Source organism: Panthera onca, chromosome C1 (genome assembly GCF_046562875.1).
Source record: "Panthera onca isolate mPanOnc1 chromosome C1, mPanOnc1 haplotype 2, whole genome shotgun sequence".
NCBI classification, from domain to species: Eukaryota; Metazoa; Chordata; class Mammalia; order Carnivora; family Felidae; genus Panthera; species Panthera onca.
This window is the reverse complement of record NC_138346.1, coordinates 47,894,921-47,911,996: the sequence shown is the minus strand read 5'-3', so window position 1 is coordinate 47,911,996 and position 17,076 is coordinate 47,894,921. Positions and strand designations below refer to the sequence as shown.

The 17,076-nt window shown below is 35.7% G+C and overlaps 1 protein-coding gene across 1 annotated transcript in view; it reads left to right on the top strand.

The window, feature by feature from the left end:
• ITGAV (integrin subunit alpha V) overlaps positions 1 to 17,076 on the top strand; it is a 91,559-nt gene that overhangs the window by 64,710 nt on the left and 9,773 nt on the right. Inside the window, exons 16-26 of the mRNA XM_078451117.2 lie at positions 1,461 to 1,519; positions 3,025 to 3,179; positions 4,895 to 5,032; positions 8,907 to 8,974; positions 10,786 to 10,933; positions 11,465 to 11,557; positions 13,890 to 13,969; positions 14,349 to 14,429; positions 15,158 to 15,263; positions 15,876 to 16,034; positions 16,729 to 16,839. Coding sequence (XP_078307243.1) covers positions 1,461 to 1,519; positions 3,025 to 3,179; positions 4,895 to 5,032; positions 8,907 to 8,974; positions 10,786 to 10,933; positions 11,465 to 11,557; positions 13,890 to 13,969; positions 14,349 to 14,429; positions 15,158 to 15,263; positions 15,876 to 16,034; positions 16,729 to 16,839 — 1,198 coding nt within the window. The remainder of the gene's footprint in view (positions 1 to 1,460; positions 1,520 to 3,024; positions 3,180 to 4,894; positions 5,033 to 8,906; positions 8,975 to 10,785; positions 10,934 to 11,464; positions 11,558 to 13,889; positions 13,970 to 14,348; positions 14,430 to 15,157; positions 15,264 to 15,875; positions 16,035 to 16,728; positions 16,840 to 17,076) is intronic.

The window sequence follows — 17,076 nt, the reverse complement described above, 5'->3', positions numbered from 1 at the left end:
ATTTTTATTTTTAAAGGAGATGATCTTTTCCAGATTTAATATCTGTGAATAGTTGTATGAAAAATACATTATTTAATTATTATTATGAAATATTATTAAATGTTAAATAATATTAAATCTATAAGTAGTATATTACCAATATAATATTCTTCTTGTTCTTCTTGTTCTTCTACTTGTCCCCTAACTAGTTTCTAAAGAAAAATATAATTTTTTGTAAGTTTAATATCGGAATTCTTCTCTAGTCCAGTGTTTCTCAAGTCTTCATTATTTGTACGCTATTTTCTGCTAGTGTATGATTTTTGCTATACTTTCATTCTACCTGTATTTATAATTAAAAGAATTTTTTTCTTTAAATCAATTCATGTTTTACTTAAAAATATTTAAAAATAATATGGAGAAACCCCAGTACCTTTCTCATACATGTCAAAATAAATATAAAATTAAGAAAAACCTTGGCCCATATACTAGTAAAATCACCAAGAGTACCTCACTTTGGGGAACACTGTTCTTTAAGTTCCTTGGTTACTCAAAAATCAAAGAACTTTTACAGATGCGGTGAGGAATGATTAGAAGCTGGGAAAATTTTACTTCTAAGAGGCTAATGAAAAAATAATTCTGATTTTGTTTTCAAATTATTATAGTTATTAGAAAACATTTTTCAAAATTTTATTTCTTTCATTGGATTGCATTAAAAATTTAGTAACATTTTATCTTATATTGATTGGCAGTGAAGTTTTCAAGATTTTAGCTTTAAGTTTTATGGCCTTCCCTTCACTCACCCTGCCTGCCCCTGTGAAATTGCTAGTAATATATTTAAAAGTATGCTAATAACTGTAAAGCTTTGAATATACTAACCAGAGCAGTAGCTTTTGTATCTTTTTGGTTATGGCACATTGTATGAAATACATTTTGCATCATAATCCAGTAAATACATGTGTGTAATTAAAACAAAAGTTCCATGAAATCTTACCCTTCAGTCAGTTTTATTTATTTGATTTATTTTTTTAAGATATTGGTTGACACAACCCACTGAACTGATTTCATGACCCATTAAGAAATCATGAAGAACACTGTTCTAGAGGAGCTTTCTAATTAAAGGAAGCTTGGTGGGGGCTTTTTAAAAAAAAAATGAGATTATTTTATGTCTGGCCCATCCTTTCTCTCACTTAGATTTATCAACAGGTTCTATAAACTTGAGAGGAGGTTCGGAGATTCTTTTTTTTTTTTTTTTTGAAATGAAGATACCATGAAAGGAAAGGTACTTAAATTACTGAAGGATGAGTTAGGACATTCTGTGTATTTTGTGTTTCATGTTTCAAGAATGTTATTATGACATGAAGAAAGATATAAAAGGCTTCACTATATAAACTGTGCATTAGAAATATGAGATTTGGGGGCGATACTCAGCAATGTGTTTAAACTGGATTACAGGATTTGTATATATTTTTATTTCTCTACAGTTTTAATGTCAAGTTCTGCTTAAAGGCAGATGGCAAAGGAGCACTTCCCACGAAAATTAGTAAGTATTCTATGGAAAAATTACAGAATGATTCTGCATATACAGCACTTAAAAATGTTTCAGGATATTTGAATAGTTACTCAAATAGTTGTTATCTTTGTTCTTTATTTGAATATGTATGCTTAAAGGCACCTAGCATTGCAACATGATTACCTTGTTGACTCTTAATTCAGATATAAATACATATTTATTTGTTGACATTGTGAACAGAATAGCCCATTGAATGGTAAAGATGGCCTTCAGAAAGTTAAACACTTACCAATGAGAGATAAATGAATTCTAGGGGAAATAGGTATCATTGTATATAAGTAGATGATCTACTGAAAAGTTCGTATTTTATGTCTCAGAGAAACCCCCAGCAATCTAAGCAGCAGAAATGCTTTAGATACAGTGGAAGACGGAGAAAAAGTTTGGGCCATCCAATTTACCCACACGGCAAATTCCTAACTTGACTCTTCCTTTCCAACATATGGTTTATATGGTCCGGAGAGCAAGGCAGGAGAGCTAAGTAATTGTAGCCAAGATTGGTCATTGTTAGTGACAAGTGCTGAGAAGCCACCGCAAAGCAGAGGAAGAGGACTGAGTTTGCTGGGTGTGTGTGTGTGCATGGAAGTTCACATAGAGTGGCAAGGTGGGGTCCCTGGAAGATGACTAAAGACCTGTAGGGAATGTCTGGAGGGGTATTTTGCACAGAGGAAATGGCAATTTCAAGAGGCCTGAGGCAAGAGCATGCTTAGTGTGTTTGAGAGACACAAGGAGAGTGGTGTGGGTGGGTAGAACAGAATTGGAAGCAAAATCACCTTGCGTTTTAACCCAAAGTTAACATGAGGTTCAACATTTAGAGAAACTTAGAAACTTGGTTTTGACGTTGAAGAAACTACTTAAAGAAGAGCTGAATCTTAGAAGGAAGTCACCCTAATACCGTGCTTCAGGCTATTGGTTGCATGTTTGCTTTAATAGAATTCTTGATCTAGTTAACTATATTAGGTCACCTGCTTCACTAGGGACATATTTATCTGACAGTCTGATATGGTAGCTTCATTAAAAGTAGTAGTTGCAGGTGATTCAAACTGTTTATTTGTCATAGTGTTTAATAGAATAATATGGGTGCATATTAGTAAATATTAATCGCAGTCAGTGGGAAATTGCTGCTACTTGTGTTAATGGCGGGAGTCGTAATTCACATATATTTCGTGCTCTGAACTTCTTCCTCTCTGCCTAAATTAAAAGAAAAAATTCCCCTTGCATCTGATAGTTATTTTACTACCATCATTATCTATTGTATGAATTAATATGTGGCTTTACTTTGGGGATAGTTGGATTAATTATTAATTAGCAAATATTCAGGATTAATATGTTGTAGTCTCACTACAATGTATACACATTTTTAGTGAATTACAAGGAAATTGCTTCTTAAGGAATAAATATCTTTGTTTACTTGAAAACTCTATCTAGGACAGATAGGTGTTCATAACGATTATATTAGTTATAAATCCTTTGTATAGATTTCCAGGTGGAGCTTCTTTTGGATAAACTCAAGCAAAAAGGAGCAATTCGACGAGCACTATTTCTCCATAACCGGTCCCCAGGTCACTCCAAGAACATGACTATTTCAAGGGGGGGACAGATGCAGTGTGAGGAACTAATAGCATATCTGCGGGTAAGAGATACTTTTCTCCTTCATCGTCTTTTACTTTTTACTAATTTTTTTCCTTTTCATCTAAATGATTCTCACTTTGTGTGAATTTTTGGGTATTAAATCGAAAGGAAAACACAGAAGAATACACTTGAGGAAGTTTAGCTTTTTAATGTATCAAACCTGAGTAATGGATTTTTGTTCCTGACAAACTGGATATTTCAACTGGTCTTTCTGCGACATTGCTACTGAATAAATTATAACAAACCTATTTCTTAAATGTTGCTAGACTCTCAAAACATAAAATAAATCTCCACGGTCCAAAAAATAAAAAAATAAAAAATCAGTTAAAAAACTACATTGGCAAAATTTGACTTGTGACTTGTGTGCAGATACGTGAGCCAGAGTGTCTGGGGAAGGATGAACAGTAATTGCGGATACCGCTGGCACAGGAATTCAGACTCATCTGGGACTTTTGCAAGCCAGGGGTCTGACTTGAGCCTCCTACTTGCCATTATATAGAAGAACACACACACACACACACACACACACACACACACACACACACACACACGTATATGTGAATATATCTATATATATTCATTGTTTTTTTGGTAAAAGCAAAAACAAAAACAATCCAAATAACCTTTGATAGGAGAATAGATAAATACATTATGGTTTTATTATCATATGATGAATATTACTCAACAGTAAAAATTAACCTCAGCTACTTGCAACAGGATGGATAAACCTTAACAAGAATGTTGAATAGAAAGCACATTACAGAGGGGCGCCTGGGTGGCTCAGTCGGTTAAATGTCCGACTTCGGCCCAGGTCATGATCTCGCGGTTCGTGAGTTCAAGCCCTGTGTCGGGCTCTGTGCTGACAGCTCAGAGCCTGGAGCCTGCCTTGAATTCTGTGTCTCCTTCTCTCTCTGCTCCTCCCCCAGTCATGCTCTGTCTCTCTCTGTGTCTCTCTCTCTGTGTCAAAAATAAATAAAAACATTTAAAAAATTTATTAAAAAGAAAGCAAGTTACAGAAAAATGCATATGACCTCACTTTTAAGTGAACAAAAAAGGAAAAGCAAACAGAAGAACATATTGTTTAAGGACATATACAGTGTAGTAAAACTACTGAAAATAAATGAGAATGGTGTACTTAAAATTTAGAATGGTGGTTACCTCTGAGAAGAAAGGCCGAGGGAAGAAATGAGAAGGGAGTACATGGGTAACTTAAAAATTATTGGTAATATTTGGGGCACCTTGAGTGGCTCAGGCAGTTAAGCATGCGACCCTTTGTTTCGGCTCAGGTCACGATCTCCTGGTTTATGGATTCGATCCCTGTGTTGGGCTCTGCACTGGCCATGTGGAGCCTGCCTGGGATTCTCTCCCTCCTTTCTCATCCTCTCTGTCTCAAAATAAATAAATAAACTTAGAAAAATTATTAGTAATGTTCTAATTCTATTGGCTGTGGAGTGCCTGTTTTATTAACATGCCCTTGTATATTTTTGTATGAATCAAGTATTATAAACAAAAATTGATTAAGCGTCCTTGCTGAATAACCAGTCTTTTTGGACATTCTATTCTTACTCTTATATATTTGTAGTTTTTCAGAGTTTTGGTAGAATTGGATCAAGGTCGGACATGGCTGCCTTTGTACTGTGCACTTAACAGATTTTTCCAGATACTTTGATGTTGTAGACTGATGTTATCGTTGATTGGAAGCTTTTCTGTTTCTAGGATGAATCTGAATTTAGAGACAAACTCACTCCGATTACTGTTTTTATGGAGTATCGGTTGGATTACAGAACAGCTGCTGATGTGACAGGCTTGCAACCTATCCTTAACCAGTTCACTCCTGCCAACATTAGTCGACAGGTACTGTATGTACTGTCTCCACTTATCACTAATTTTATACTTTAATTTTTTTAAAGTCTTACACTTCATATTTTTAAATATCATAAGGGATGGCTTTTTAAATGTTGGTTTCTAGTCAGAGTCAGAGGGGAAGGTATCTGAATTTTCAGGTCAGAGATATTTGAAGCCACTCAGAACTTAGTTATATGCAGAGAAAGACAGGGTCATATTCATAAAACAGTAAAATAGTTCAAGGAAAACAAAGTGCCAATGTATTTACATACTCTTTTAGCATTTTGCTGAGTAAGTTTTATATATATGTTTTCTCTGATTTACATTTTAATTGTAAAAAATAGCATATGTATACACATATGTATATGTAGTATGGAAGTCATTCTTTTCATCAAATCAAACAAAATTTCTTAAAAACTATATTACAATATTTTTAAGAAAGTCCTGTGTAAAACCCATGTATTCAGATATTGCATTTCCTATTTCTTCCGCTTTTTTATTGCATATTTATACTGTTAGATTAATAGTTCTACTCCCACAGAATACTTTACCCTAAATTTAGGTTGTTATATCTTCTTTGTCTAAGTTACTAAGGTCTCATGCTTTTTTTTTATTTGTAATTTGAGAAGACTGTGTAAGGCAACATAAAGCGAATTAAAATATATTTTAAGTCTTTATTATTTAACAATTTTTATATATTTATATTTATTTTTTATTATATTTTATATTTTAACAATTATTTTTATATTTTAACAATTTATATTTTTTACTTTGTACACATTGTATCATATATAATGTATATATATACTTTCTGCCACCAGCAATATAGAACTTGAAAATGTAGTTCTTTATTAGTTCATATTGTGTATATTTCTTATTTTTAATGGATATACAGTATTTTGTTAATTAACAATTTAATAATGAACATCTCAGCCTTTTAGGATCTGTCATTCAGTTTTATACTTTTTGAAAAAGTTGTGACTTGACCTTTTACATTATGTGTTTTGATATAGGAGTTATGATTATTTTCTCTTTATAATTATAGAATTGTTAGCATTAACATTACTTTTGAGTAGCTTACTGAGATCACCAGTCTCTTTAATACCAATCCAGTTTTAAAGTTACCTAAGTAAGTAGGATAACTTTTGAAAACCCTTGGAGAGAAATAATAACTTTAATAATATTTAGCTTCCTTTCCTTCTCTTCCTGCTCTCCTTCATTGTTGTGTCCTTTGCGTCCTATGTATGTTTCAGCAGTGCCTGTGTACACAAGAGAGGCAGGCATGCTCTCTATGCATGCTTAGCTTTATTATATAATCTTGTTTCTATGTTAATTATCCATCCTTTGTTCCCATTATTTACTTCTTTCTAAGATGGGTCCTTCATTTCACTGGTCATATTACAGACTTGTTTTACCACACTTTCTCCATAGAGTACTGCTGTTCCATACAAATACTAACATGAGCCACATTTGTGGTTTTAAATTTGTTAGTTGGCAACATTTTCTTAAGGTAGAAAACAGGTGAAATTAAACTTAATAATATAAAGTTTGCTAGCACTGCTGTCATGAAAAACCACAGATTGGGTGGCTTGTTTTAAACAATAGAAATTTATTTTCTGATGGTTCTAGAGGCTTAAAGTCTGAGACCAAGGTGTCTGGCAGGGTTGGTTTCTTCTGAGGTCTCTCTCATCAGCTTATAAATGGTTACCTTCTCCTTTCGTCTTTACACGGTCTTCCCTCTGCGTGTGTCTTGTCCCAATCTCCTTATACATTGTGTTGCATTAGGGTCCACCCTGATGGTATCATTTTACGTTAATTACCTCTTTAAATACCGTATCTCCAGGTAAAATCACACTCAGGACTTCAGCATGTGAATTTTTGGGGGGGACACAGATCAGCCCGTAACAATATCCAAGTTATTGTCATTCCAGCACATAATCCATTTAAAAATTGTTAGTGAAATATTTTATATTCTATTTTTTGCTGTCTTCAAAATCCAGAATGTATTATATGATTATAGCACATCTCAATTCAGATGCTAAATATTTTTTCTGTATTTGGAATTCATATGGTTTATAGTTGAAGAAGTAGATTCACATACCCAAGTTGTTTTAACATACTAACAGTTTTCCAGTAATGGAATCAAGTATCAGTTTTTAAATTTAAATTTAAATTAATTAAAATTGAATAAAATTTGAAAATCAATTCTCAGCTCCCCCGAGACCCCTTTCAAGTGCTCAGAGGCCACATGTGGCTCACTGGTGGCTATTGTAATGGACAGGGCAGCTGCTGAGTTTCCCTTTCTGTAGCCTAATCCTTTGCAGTTAAGAGACCAGAGTGCTTTCTGTAGGAAGAGTGGCTTTTTTTTTTTTTTCCCTGCCCTCCATTTATTTGTGCAATTGTAGATTAAGTTCTTACCCTGTGCAAGATGTTAAATATAGAGAGATTTAGTTCTCTATGAATGGAAGGCATTGCTGTGTGCTTTTCCATTTCTGAAACTTATTTTTCTAATAGCTTTAATACTGTGGTTACACCAATGCCAGCTAAATCCTTTCTCTTCAGTGTATGGTAGCAGTTAGGCAAATATCCCTTTGCCACAGTATTATTAATATTTCATACATATTTCTTATTCCAGACCTAACATACTCATCATTTTGACTGGGTCTCTTAATACTCACCATATCACTAGTTACTGTTATTATCTACAAAATCTACTTTTTATTCCTAAACGAGTTTGGCAATGACTGTATCTGGTATGACTTATGGAATCACCACAAAGTTCTTGTAATAGTCCCAGCCCTTCCCCCTTTTCCCCTTTGTTGAAGCGCATAGCAGTTGCTTACGTCTGTGTCATTTAATTAATTCACGTATATTGTTGTTTCATTCCAATTAAATTGGCAGTTAAGATCTGTATCATGTAATTTTATTCTGTGTGGCTGTTTATCCCTTGTGACTTGGAAGAGGAAGCCTCTCATTATTTTCCCCCTTTAAGTCATTTTCTCTCTTCTTTTTGTCTGCCCCTGGGCTTGAAGCTCTTTGAATATTAACACTAGACAAACCAAGAATGGCTTCATCTTTTTCTCTTTCTTCTTTTTACAGTTTTTGTATTTCCTTCATTCACACTCTACCCAGTCTCTTCTGCTACTTCCCACTGTTTTTGTGTTTTGGGTGTTCCGTGCCGTTCTGTACCGCTCTAGCCTCCACACTCTCACAGCCAGATCTGAAAGGAGAAAATTCAGTTTTTGCTTATGTCACCCCTCCTGGATTGGCTTCAGTGCTTCTAGTCCCTTCTCCTTCACCTCCTTCCAAGTGGCCACATATATTCTGGCCTCATTTTGTCCAGTTTCTGTTCCCTTTGATCTGCCTGTCAGAATTGCTGCCATGCACCCGTAGCTCCTTATTCTTTGACACTCTGCCCCCATATTTCCAGGATGCTGGCAGAGGCATAGTCTGCAACAAGAAGTTCTAAAAGGGAAATTTGTTTTGCCCACGATCACACAAGTTAGCTAGTAGCAGCAGGTTCACGCTGAATCTTCATTTCTTTCTCATTTTTTTGAATCCTCACTTCTTGACTGTTACTTTCTCTCTACACGACACTTCCTTCCCACACCATAACAGCTTCAGTTGAGATAGAACTGAAAGGTTCCAGCTAATTGTATTATATCCTATGAATGTTTTTCTTCTTTTTCATTTTTGACTACCTACACCGACCTGTTTAAAAATAAGCAGCCATGACACCTTTTATGCAAATAACTTGATGAGTGTATATAAATATATGTGTGTATGTGTATATTCACATACATCCACGTATATTGATCTACACTGCAGATGTATCCTGTATTGGTGTTTTTTCACATAGAAAAAATAAAATGCTTTTTTCTAGGCCCATATTTTGCTTGACTGTGGGGAAGACAATGTCTGCAAACCCAAGTTGGAAGTTTCTGTAGATAGGTAAGTGTTACTCCAAACAATAAAGAGCCTAACAAGAAATTTAAATGGAAGAACACACTCTTCTATCCAAATATAGAATATCCTATTCTATATTTTAACATGAACTAGTTATGTTGAAGGATAATTCACGATTTTCTTTAATAGTAAAACTATCAGTATTGAACTTTAAAAAGATATGCACTGTTTTCACTACTTGCCTTGGTTGACAGATCTATTTCCATTCAGCATGAGAAGTGTTACAAGGTAGCAGTATATCTTCTTAAAGATATATTTCATTGTAAATACCCTGTTAACTAAAGGATTCTGATTATTAGTAAAAAAAATTATTATTACGTTTCTAAATGTTTTATTTTATTTTGGGGGCACCTGGGTGGCTCAGTAGGTTAAGCATCTGACTTCAACTCAGGTCATGATCTCTCAGTTCATACTGACAGCTCAGAGCCTGGAGCCTGTTTCAGATTCTGTATCTCCTTCCCTCTCTCTGCCCCTCCCCCACTTGCACTCTGTGTATCTCTCTCAAAAGTAAACAAACATTAAAAAAACGTTTTATTTTATTTTTGAGAGAGAGAAAGAAAGAGAGTGAGAGTGTGAGCAGGGGAGGGGTAGAGAGAGAGGAGGACAGAGGATCTGAGGAGGCTCTGCACTGACAGCAGTGAGCCCAATTGATGCGGGGTTCGAACTCACGAACCGTGAGATCTATCTGAGCCGAAGTCAGATGCTCAACTAACTGAGCCACCCAGATGCCCCTCTGATTAGTATTTTAAATGATATATACATTTTATTTTTTTATTATTATATTTTAATTTTTTAATGTTTATTTTTGAGAGAGACAGAGTGCAAGTGGGAGAGGGGCAGAGAGAGAGGGAGACACGGAATCTGAAGCAGCTCCAGGCCCTGAGCCATCAGCACAGAGCCTGATGCGGGGCTCAAACTCATAAGCTATGAGATCATGACCTGAGCAGAAGTCGGATGGCCAACTGAATGAACCACCCAGGCACCCCAATGATATATAAATTTTATTTTTTTTAATTTTTTTTTAATGTTTATTTATTTTTGAGACAGAGAGAGACAGAGCATGAACGGGGGAGGGTCAGAGAGAGGGAGACACAGAATCTGAAACAGGCTCCAGGCTCTGAGCTGTCAGCACAGAGCCCGACACGGGGCTCGAACTCACGGACCGCGAGATCGTGACCTGAGCCGAAGTCGGACGTTTAACCGACTGAGCCACCCAGGCGCCCCAGAATTTTAAAGAATATTGTGAGAATCATGACAGTGATTAATTCGGCTTTATTTATTTATTTATTTATTAAGTTTATTTATTTTGAGAGAGTGTGTGTGAGTGAGCTGAGGAGGGGCAGAGAGAGAGGAAGAGAATCCCAGACAGGCTTTGTGCTGTCACCTCAGGCCCAACACAGGGTTCAACCTCATGAACCGTGAGATCATGACCTGGGTGGAGATCAAGAATTGGATGCTTAGCTGACTGAGCCATCCAAGTGGCCCTTATTCAGCTTTTAAGGAAAAAAAATCAGGGAATTAAAAAGTACTACAAAGAGATACAAAGTTACCTCAGTAATAGATATGACTGGTAGCAATATGCTAGTGACATTAATGCTTTCTTTTACTGAGAGAAGCATTGGATTTGCACCCAATGTGCTATTTCCAGTTTCCTATTGAGCTGTGAAAGAGTCTTAAAATATCTTGAGACACTGTTGAACATGTCAGTGCTGTCTTGTGTTTCTCTTGTTTCTTGGAACAATCATATTCTCCCCATGCAGTCTTTTTTCATTGTCTATATTTGTATTAACTTGTAGTGATCAAAAGAAGATCTATATTGGAGACGACAATCCTCTGACATTGATTGTTAAGGCTCAGAATCAAGGAGAAGGTGCCTATGAAGCTGAGCTCATCGTTTCCATCCCACCCCAGGCTGATTTCATCGGGGTTGTCCGTAATAGTGAAGTAAGCAAACTGCCTCTTTAAAAATCGAAATGCACTCATAGGTCTCATTAACATTAATAAGTTACTCTCCTATTTAGTGTAGTATGAGCTTAGCCATTCTACTTAAGGCTACATTGCTAGGCAATAGAGTGCCTGTCTTACATAATTCCTTTCAAGCCCAGTACTTTGCATAAGGCACTGATAGGACATTTTTAGAATTGCTAGCGAAAGGCCTGAAACAAGGTCAGATAGATAAAGTATCTAAGACTGTTCATCAAATAATTTGCTAGGGGTAATAAGGTTATGTATCTAAATCCTCTAGGGATCCTTCAGAAACATCTTTACATGCATCTGTGGCAATTGTACACAATACCCACCCCCCATTTGCTCAAATGGATATATTTTTGAAACAAGAAACTTAACTATCCAATTGTATGATGTCATCTAGGAACTCCATAGTCTATGGCTTCTGCTTTTTTTGTTGTTTGTTTTGGTCACTAATTTATAATCTTTCCAATCTTTTTTTTTTTTTTTTTCTTTGACCTATCAAAGGCCTTAGCTAGACTTTCCTGTGCATTTAAAACAGAAAACCAAACCCGCCAGGTGGTATGTGACCTTGGAAACCCAATGAAGGCTGGAACTCAAGTAAGATGATTTAGCTAAATGGATTTTATTTTTCTTTAAAGAAAATAGCAAAATGGGTTTGTTCATAGTACATTTTTAATAAATATTTCAGAATAATATCTTTAAACTGGTTTTGATTTAGAATGTAATGATTAGCAGAGTTTTGTCGGGTTTTGAGCAAGATAATAAAATAATGGATTGTGCTGCTACACTGTAGTCAGTAAGCCGTGTTTACAGTGCCATCAGTTTGCTAAATGGATGAGAACATGGGTTAATAACTAAGGACTCAAATTGTAACTCTGGTGTTTTAACCTAACGGATCTTTAATTTTTTTTTTTTTAATGTTTATTTATTTTTGAGACCATGCAAGAGACAGAGTGCAAGCAACGGAGGGGCAGACAGAGGGAGACACAAAATCTGAAGCAGGCTCCAGGCTCTGAGCTGTCAGCCCAGAGCCCGATGCGGGGCTCAAACTCATGAACTGTCAGATCATGACTTGAGCTGAAGTCGGATGTTTAACCGACTGAGCCACTCAGGCGCCCCCATAACCTAACGAATCTTTAGAACTACTCTGACAAATACTAAGACTGTCATTATTACGTGAGATAGAATTATCTCATGAATTTGGAAGCCTATATCTTTGAACTGAATAGAATCAAAGAAGCCCTTAGTGTTGGATCAGGCTCCCCTTGAGGTGGTAGAGAAGGGAGCCCAGGAGCTTGAAAAGATGCGCTCAATGGGTCGCTTCCCAAATGCTGTAAAAAGTAAACAAAAATGTGTCTTGTAGAATTCTTAGTATCAAAGGAAAATGGGAATGTATTTCATGTTACTTTTTCAATAGGATTTACTTTAATAGCACGAAGACTTTGGTAATTTGAAGAGCTCTGATAATATGGGGCTACATATTCCATATTTATCCTTAAACAACATCTAACAGGAGAGATGTTGTATAAGGGTACAGACTTGCATCTAGTGGTAAATAAGTCTTAGAGATCTAATGCACAGCATAGTGAATATAAACAATATTGTATAAACAATGCTGGGTGGCTCAGTCAGTTAAGTATCCAACTTTGGGTCAGGTCTTGATCTTGCAGGTTCATGAGTTCGAGCCCCGCATGGGGCTCTCTGCTGTCAGTGCAGAGCTTGCTTCCAGTCCTCTGTCTCCCTCTCTCTGTCCCTCCCCAACTCGTGCACTCACTCTCTTTCTCAAAAATAAATAAACATTAAAAAAAAAAAAAACAAAAAAACCCAATATTGTATTATAATCATCAACCTTGCTAAGAGACTAGATCCTTATAACCATAAAATAGGAATGGGAATTATGGGACATGGAGAGATGCTAACTATAGCTACAGTGGCAATCATATTACAGTTTATAAATGTATCAAGTCAACATGTTGTACACCTTACACTTACACAATGTTATATGTCAAATATATTTTAATAAAAGTTCCACATTTCTTTAAGAATATTTAACATTAAAAGTCATTATTATTTCTAAATATATGGTCTCTTAGGGAAGACGCCTCGAACAAAGTACCCTGAGTTGCATTTTTCCACATGTATATAATGATGTTTAACAAGTGAAATGCTTTTTATTTTTCTTTGCTTATTTTTCTATGTTTATTTCTGTGCTTTCTGTGTTTATTTTTCTATGTTCTCACTCTCTCTGGCCTTCTCACTCACAGCTCATGCAGTGTGGATAAGTTCAGGTTATTTCAGGTGGCCAGCATCAGGCTTTGTAAAGTGAAAGGCAGCTTGATGGAAGTCCCCCAGTCTTGTTTTTATGTATGATAAATGATTCCCTAAGAAGTCTGCTTTCTCTTACCTTATTAGCTCCGTTGTTTTCTTTAAGGTAACAGCTTCCCCCCTGCGAAACTTAGGATAATTGTTGCAATGGAGTTGTGAGAGAGGTGGGGAAATTCTGGGTCCGGCCCCGCCCCTCATGCCTTTGGTGGCCAGGTTTTCTTGCTCTTTAAAACCCATTCACTTCTTGCTTCCTGATCCATTACAAGTTCAGTTGTTAACTTCCTGTCACCAAGTCAGTGTATTTTCATTGAATCAACAGATATTTACTTTGGCATTTTTATGAAGTTAATATCAGGTATTATGAGGAGATAGAATTATGTTAGTAATTGTTTAATAGGCTCCTTTGTGGATTGGCCCATGTATATGAAATAAAAGGTTTAATAGAAGATCAGATTTAATTATCTTTGTTAGAGTACTTTCAGTTTTATTATAAGCTCAGAAAAACCCTATTTTAGAAAAACTCGTTGATTTGGACATTGGAATTTAAATTTCACTGATGAGACATTGTTTTGATTAACGTTACTATCCCTTCCTCCCCCTCCAGCTCCTAGCTGGTCTTCGTTTCAATGTCCACCAGCAATCAGAGATGGATACTTCCGTGAAATTTGATTTACAAATCCAAAGGTATGAAAACAACTTGTTTTCAGTTCATATTAACTATTGAGGAAATATTCTTTGTCATAAATATGTTATGTAAGATATTCTAAATGTTATGGAATAAAACTGGCTAAAATTCCAGTACTTGACTATACCATTTTTTAAATAAATATTCCTATCACAACAATAATTTTGTTAGTTTTGAGCTTGTGAAACAGAAGTAAAAGAAGTAAAATTTGATCATCTTTTTGGAATTAAATGCTAATGAAAATTATTTTTGTACGTTTTTTTCTTTCTTACTTTTAATATGTTCATTTTTAGTTTCACTGCATTTGCCCCTGTACGTCTTAGATGAAAATTATGCTCAGTTCAAGCCTAAATATATCTATATTTTTTTCTTTTTCAGCTCCAATCTCTTTGACAAAGTAAGCCCAGTTGTATCTTACAAGGTTGACCTCGCTGTCTTAGCTGCTGTTGAGATAAGAGGGTCAGTATGATTACCAAGTTGAGTGTCATATTTTTACGAGATTTAAACTGCCTTAAATTTTTTTTTATGTTTATTTATTTTTTGAGAGAGAGAGAGAGAGAGGGAGAGACAGAGCACAGCAGGGGAGGGGCAGAGAGAGTGAGAGACACAGAATCTGAAGAAGGCTCCCGGCTCTGAGCTCTCAGCACAGAGCCCTATGCGGGGCTCAAACCCCCAAACTGTGGGATCATGACCTGAGCTGAAGTCAGACACTTAAGCGACTTAGCCACCCAGGTGCCCCTAAACTGCTTTAAAATGCAGTTACTTTTAAAAAGCAACTAATAGGCCCAGTAACTTCTTTTGGGGAGTAGCACTCATATTTCATGATACTTTTACTAGAGCTGGAGCTTCTGTAGAAAGAAGGACCTAGCTGTATTATTCCAAAGCTCCAAATATTTACTTGGTAACCCTCTGGAAATAAATCAGACATGGCAATAGCAGGCGCAAAATAAGTGTATTGAACTTGCATGCAGATTGACTTATCAATACACCTGTTACATTAGATTCAATACAGAGAAGTTTATGTGTAGGTGGATGTGTGTGTTCACATACATACAGCTTTTTCTTCCTTTTAAATATATATATTTTGTTGATTCTGATTTTATTCACGTGGATACAGGGTACTTTTGAAAATGAACTGACCATATCATTTTGGTATTCATGGTAGGTTTTCTTTGGTCATTGTTTAGAGTCTCAAGTCCCGATCATATCTTTCTTCCAATTCCAAACTGGGAGCATAAGGAGAACCCAGAGACTGAAGAAGATGTTGGGCCAGTTGTTCAGCACATCTATGAGGTTTGCGGTTGTTGACTTTAACTGATACCTGGTGGAGAGCCTTTAAAGAGAAGAACAGATAGGCTACTTGTTAAAACAAAACAAAACAAGTTTGTTTACTGTTTATGTAAACTCTGCATAGTTTAAGGATGTACTAGAGATTTATTTGAATTTGTTCCCTATTCAGAAGTTCCTCTTTTTAAGACAAGTAGCTTCAAGTGATTAAAGAATGCACTTCATACAAATTGTTGTCCAAAACCAATTATTTTCTACTTGAATAACAGCCGTTAGGTCATTGCTGAGTATTTGCATATGGACAGTTTGCAGCTCTACCTAAAAATTGAAAGTGCCTGTAGCAGATCATCAAGATTTTCTATGCCATCTTTCATCAAAAACTTTTCCATACGTTCCTCTTTTGTTTATATTTTCATTCTGACACATACTGCACTACACTAGAGGTAAATGTTGAGTTTGATCTCCTTTGCCTCGTAATGATCATGTTGTAACGTCAGAATAACTGGAAACTCTGCCGTTATTCAAATCCTATCACTAATGATTCCTAAGGTTGATGTAGGAGGGGGATTATGGAATTGATTTTTGCTCAAAGTATTTACATTTTCTTTTCCCCATTAGCTGAGAAACAATGGTCCAAGTTCATTCAGCAAGGCAATGCTAAATCTTCAGTGGCCTTACAAATATAACAATAACACTCTGTTATACATCCTTCAATACGATATTGATGGACCTATGAACTGTACTTCAGATATGGAGATCAACCCTTTGAGAATTAAGGTAATGTGCTTAATAGCAACTCTTTATTATGATGATATTTAAAGCTTTCCTTTCTAAATCTGTGAAAGAAATGCATGAAATAAAACAACCATTTTAATACACACACCTACTCCACAGAAATAATTTACCTCATAACCAGTATACTAAGGATTAAATTGTTTATTTGTATAATGAGAAAGGATTGATTCATTCCTCTGTGAAGTCCTAATGAGTCATCTATTTATGTAGTGACCTAATTTGACTGTGGTTCCATTGCACTGTGGTTTATCCACATACAATATTGTGTCAGGGGTGTTTTGTTGTTAAAATTTTTGTCTTTGGAGAAAGATCTAACATTTTAATTACCCTGGCTCTTTTCTTAACTAGAAAACAGAACAAAAAAATATATACTCATGATTGACACTTATCACAGATATGTACCGTGACATTTCAGGCTGTTTCCATGTGTCTTATCAGTTTCCCCTCTAGCTGTGCAAGGGAGAAAATCACTGCTCGGTGGAGATAACGTTTTCCCACATATTAGGGAATCTCTGGTCTTTATTCTTTGTGCTTACTTCCACCATATATTAAGTGGTGAATTTGTCATGCCACATTTTTAGTCATCATGTTTTAATCACATGTAGCAGTCTATGCCAAAATGTCAGTGCAGAATGTTTTCCAATATTATGTACCACCAGTTTCTCTGTAACCCTAGATCTCAAGTTCACAAACTGAAAAGAATGACACAATTGCTGGGCAAGGTGACCGGAACCATCTCATCACTAAGCGGGATCTCACCCTCAGTGAAGGAGATGTTCACACTTTGGTAAGCGCCATTTCAACAACAAGCACTTTAAACATTTAAAAATATGTGATTATAGAACTGATGCCAAAGAACATTTCAAAAATAACAACAGCTGTGCTTGGAAGAACTACATATATTTTTATACTATTCACTCCTCTTACTTTCCATGTTCCTATTCAAATTAACACCAGAGTTTCTTCAAATGATCTATCTTTATAAATTGCTAATAAAAATATTTCATGTTCCAGCTTATTTTTC